At 38.2% G+C, this 4,959-nt stretch overlaps 1 protein-coding gene across 1 annotated transcript; it reads right to left on the bottom strand.

The window, feature by feature from the left end:
• On the bottom strand, window positions 1-4,586 carry LOC107858819 (serine/threonine-protein kinase D6PKL1). Its single transcript, XM_016703608.2, has 3 exons — window positions 3,915-4,586; window positions 1,944-3,123; window positions 1-990 (listed from the first exon to the last, which is right to left on the bottom strand). Exons 2-3 carry the CDS (start codon window positions 3,101-3,103, stop codon window positions 156-158), a joined length of 1,995 nt encoding a protein of 664 aa, XP_016559094.2. The 5' UTR covers window positions 3,104-3,123; window positions 3,915-4,586; the 3' UTR covers window positions 1-155.
• Between the last annotated feature and the right edge of the window lie 373 nt (window positions 4,587-4,959).

Genomic DNA, 4,959 nt, shown 5'->3' with positions numbered 1-4,959 from the left:
TGAGAAAAATTGGTCTTTGTATGCTTTCGCGATTCAGGACACAGTATGCACTTTACAATTTCATACGAAAGGAACAATGAACTGATGTTCTTCCTAAGGGATCTTCATCATATAAGGTGATTGTGGGACTTAAACTGCCAAGAAATCAAGTTTACTCAGAAGAAATCTATCTCAAAATAATTATCTGTAGGTTTCACATCAACACCTGGACCCGTTGTTGCTGGTGCTCTGGGCGCATCATGCAGCACGAATGGCTTTGGTACATCTGGAGGACTAGCACACCGGATAAGTGCCCAATTCACGCTCTGAAAGAAAGGGTGCTGTTTTATTTCTGTAGCTCCCCGCCTATATGCAAGGCGATGCTGCGGCTCTTTCACAAGTAGACCTCTTATCAAGTCCCTTGCAGCAAAACTAACACTAGGTGATGAAGGGAATCTCAGGGGCTGGCCAACGACGTTAAACAAGGTGGCTCTGTTGCCTGCTCCTTTAAAAGGTGTTTGTCCAAACAAGAGCTCATAGAGAAAGATCCCGAATGTCCACCAATCAACGGCACTACCATGTCCCTCACCTTTAATGATTTCTGGAGCAAGGTACTCATGTGTACCCACGAAAGACATGGATCGAGCATTTGTCGGTTCAGCCATGAGCTCTGGAAGGGGGCTCACTTGATTGTGCATCTCAGATTTCTGTTTTGTCTTCTTCCCTTTCTTGGGCTTTAGGAAACGCGGTGAAAAACATGCAGGCTGGATAACACAAGATGGCTCGATACAAGCAGGCTGGACACAGTAGGTTGAAGTCTTCGACTCTAAGCTTGAATTTGAGGATTTAACCAATGTTGGACTCACAGCACACCTCAAGGAGAGGTCAAAATCAGATAGCATTATATGACCATCTTCTCGAACCAAAACATTCTCTGGTTTAAGGTCTCTATAAATGATGCCAAGCATGTGCAGGTATTCTAGAGCAAGGAGAATTTCTGCTACATAGAACCTATACTCCAAAACAGAAGAGGTAACAAGTACAAATTAACATCACTGATCAAGACGGATGGGCGTCCTCACAAATTTTATCCATGATATGAAAACCAACAAACACCGACCACATTTTACAAAATCATCAAAGACTGAATTTCTGAATCTTCAATTAACAAACTAATCTTGAGTTGAGAAAACTATTCCATTATCTATGACACTCTAGCGGAGCTAATAACCAACATTACAAACTCTATGCCAGTCAGTTCTCATTTCTTAACAAATGATTTATTGATGAATGTTAACATGAGTATATTGGAAAATAATGTCATCCAAATTAACATGTAGTAACTGCATAATGGATAAAAGATAATCATCAAGTTTGAGATCAATATTGAGTAAAAGAGAAGAAATCTAGATAAAATAAACAATCTATTTTACTCGATTCACTTCAAGTTGAACAAGCAGATTGGGATCTAAAAGACGGGTCAAGTAAAAACAAGTGAATGGTGATAAACATAGCGCAGGATATCTCAGCTCAAATCATCGTGGTATGAAGTAAAACAGTAGATGTGAAAGAAGTAGCTAAAGAAATAATGTTGTAGCCTTACTAGTAATAGTACTATCTGCTTAGAACCTCAAAAATGGAATAGATGAAAAGGAATTCCAATTTAACAGGGTTTCTTGAGACACTTATACCAAGATATATGCAGTTTCCAAGAAAGAGATATTTTCGCATTGCTAAAAACAAATCAAATATGATATAGACTCCGGTTTATTGGGTAATGTCTATGATCCTCAAGATTGCAGCAAGAACTGACATATTGACCATGAAACCTGATCATCACATCAAAGATCAAGAACTGACATATTGACCATGTGCATGTGTGTGTGTGTGTATATATATGGACAAATTAAACACTTCCAGCTGATCAAAGGAGATTTAATGCATCAATCAGAAACTATCCTAACCTGGCTGCATGCTCAGGGAAAAACTTTCCTGGCTGTCTTTGTCGAAGTGCATGCAAATCTCCTCCAGGGCAGAATTCCATCACCAAGCAAGAAAATTTGTCTGTTTCAAAGTGTGAATATAGTGTTGGTAGAAAAGGATGATCCAGAGACTGTAGTATCTCTCTTTCTGTCTGAGCTCTCACTGTTTTCTTGCGACTCTCTAGAGCTGCATTGTCCATCACTTTCATGGCAAAATAATCTCTTGTACCAATCAACTCAGCTAGAAAAACATTTCCTATATCACCACCTCCCAGTCTCTTCAGAAGTCTGAAGTGGTTGACGCCCAGTGTTCCATCAATAGATCTAACGGCTTGAATTGCATCCCATCTTGTATCATTTGCCTGATGTGGTTTATATATTGCACTGCTAGTAGAGCTGCTTTCATCACTAATATCGCTACCTGTGCTGCCTCTGTAGAAGCTTGTTTTTCTGCTCTCACTGATATCACACGAGTTGCTAACGTCACCACTTCCACCAGACTTGTCCATGCTGCTAGCACATTCACTGATTACTTCTGTAGTGGTGAAACTTTGTTTGGGTTCTATGTACTGCGTGGCAGTATAAAAGCTGTTTTGAGGACTAGGACAATAGCTTAATCCAGATTGAGATGTTAACTGACCATTCAGAAGGTCAGCATCTCCTCTGGCAACAGGATGTAACATAAAATCTGTGCGCTCCACAAAGCCACCTGACCTAGTGTACTTGTTATCGTGAAGTGGATCCTTGATAGATGATTTGGGTTCAAAGATTAGAACCCGATCCAGTGAACATTCTTCTGATGGTTGATCAAGAGCAGCTTCTATTTCCTGAAACTCTTTTCCTTTGGTCGATTCAGAATAGTGTCTCCTCGAGTCAGAGACATCATCCCTCTTTATACGATCACTGGATGATTTATATGAACGTTTAGAAGCAGCCACCGATCCTGTTGGGATATCAGATGCCTTTGACCCAAGGTCAATAGCTATTGGATCGAAGGGCAACTCCTTACATCTAGATTGCCTCATTGATGTAGGATGGGGAGGACGACTCATCCGGGAAGCTGAAGATGTGTTACCTTTAATAGCGGTGAAGGGAGTGTGGCTGTTTGGCAAGGAACTGATTCCTTCAATAAGTGACTCCATTATGCTTTTTGGCCTAGACACTGCCATGTACCACGAAAATTGAGAGTACTAAAACTCATATTACTCTATAAGACAAAATAAGCACTTCACCCATTTTGGGCAGTTTTTTTCTAGTAAGCAATAATACTGGAATTGTTTCTATTAACAGCACAAAATCCTAAAACAAATCGGACGAAATCTTTGGCGGAGAAACTACTTAACTTGTAACTAATCAATCAATTACATCTCAATACTTAACGTGCAGTAACTAATCGATCAATCAACTACGTCTCAATACATAACTTGTGACTAATCATTCAATCAACTACGCCTCAATACAAAACTAAAATTGGAGTCAATGGCATCAGTACAAACATTACACTTTAACTATTACACTCTATTCAAGTCCATTTCATTCCAACGAATAGAAATCTCAGACCAGATCAATGCTTTAAAATCAAAATAAACTTAAAAATTAGAGAAATTATATTTCAACTATCCAATTGCATGGTAACAGAAATCAATGATCTTTCACAACAAAGATTACATTATCAATTAAGTTACAACAACATACCCCGTGTGTCACAAAGTGGGGTCTGGGGAGGGCAGGGTGTACGCATTCGTCACCACTACATTATCAATTCAGTTACACAAGACATAATCAATTAAGAACATACACCCGAAAAAGGAAAAAAACTTCACAACTTCTTGCATGGTTCTCTTAAGTTTCTATCTTTGATTCTTCCCACAATTCCACAAGAATTTGAAAAAAAAAAAGAAAAAAAAAACAGATAAACGAACAAATAACAGAAAAGGGATTCTTGATTACTACCTGATTAAACAACTGGCACCAGAAAATTAATCTTTCATTACTACTGCGAAGGCCCTTTCAAGAACTCCAACCAAAAGTGAAACAAATCTTTTCTCTTTAACTGCTTTTCATGAGTTCTTTTTCAGATCCGATCGATTGAAAAAACAAGCAAAGATGGTAAGTAATATAATTCTTGATGGATTTGTGAGTTGGGGTTTAATGGGGGTACTTACAGTAGATTAAAATGGAGAAAAAAAAAGAACAAGAAAAGGAGAGAAAGTTGTATGAATATGAATGAATTGAAAGAAAGAAAGAAAACTGAGAAGCAAAGCAAAAGACAGACAAACAAAGAAAAGCGAAAGCCAAGTGATTCAAGAAAAGCTGTCTTCACCTTTAAGAGAAAATTGATAAAAAATAAAAAATAAAAAATGGAAAAATGTAATTGTTGGACTGTCTCTCTGCTTTACCTATAAACTTTTCTTGCTTCTTATACTGAACTAGGAGTAGTATAGAAAGCTTCTTCCTTTATATCGAAAAATACAAATATATATATATATGTATACGGTAACTTATCACCGTGTGAGAGAGAAGAGAGAAGCCTGGAAATGCATGTTAGTATGGTGGGTTGGAGTGGGTGGGGGTATTAAATTTCTTTTATTTATCTTTTTGGTCAGGAAGAAGAAGTTTGCATTAATATTAGTGGGGAGGGGGAGGGCTGACACTCCTTTCATACGAAGGAGTAGCAAAAGAGTTAGTCAGGGCCACACCTCGACCCTGTGGGTATGATAAATTATTTTGATTGGTCATTAATGGATTCAAAAAATAATGTTTAACTGGACCTGTAAAAGTTTTTCCAGTGATATCATCTTGTACATAGTTTAATACAAAAGAAGGTGGCAATAATATAGAGATCGGTTTTTTTGTGAATTGTACAATTGAGCCTTCCTTAGCTAGTCGATCCACTACTCCATTTTGCTCTCTAAAAACCTGTGCGAGGGGCGCTGCTCCCAGGTCGAGCATCAATGTCTTGCACTCAGAAATAAGATTATGATATAAAGGATGATCC

This window comes from Capsicum annuum, chromosome 2 (genome assembly GCF_002878395.1).
Source record: "Capsicum annuum cultivar UCD-10X-F1 chromosome 2, UCD10Xv1.1, whole genome shotgun sequence".
Taxonomy (NCBI): Eukaryota; Viridiplantae; Streptophyta; class Magnoliopsida; order Solanales; family Solanaceae; genus Capsicum; species Capsicum annuum.
Note: the sequence above shows the minus strand (reverse complement) of the source record. Positions and strands in the feature narration are given on the sequence as shown.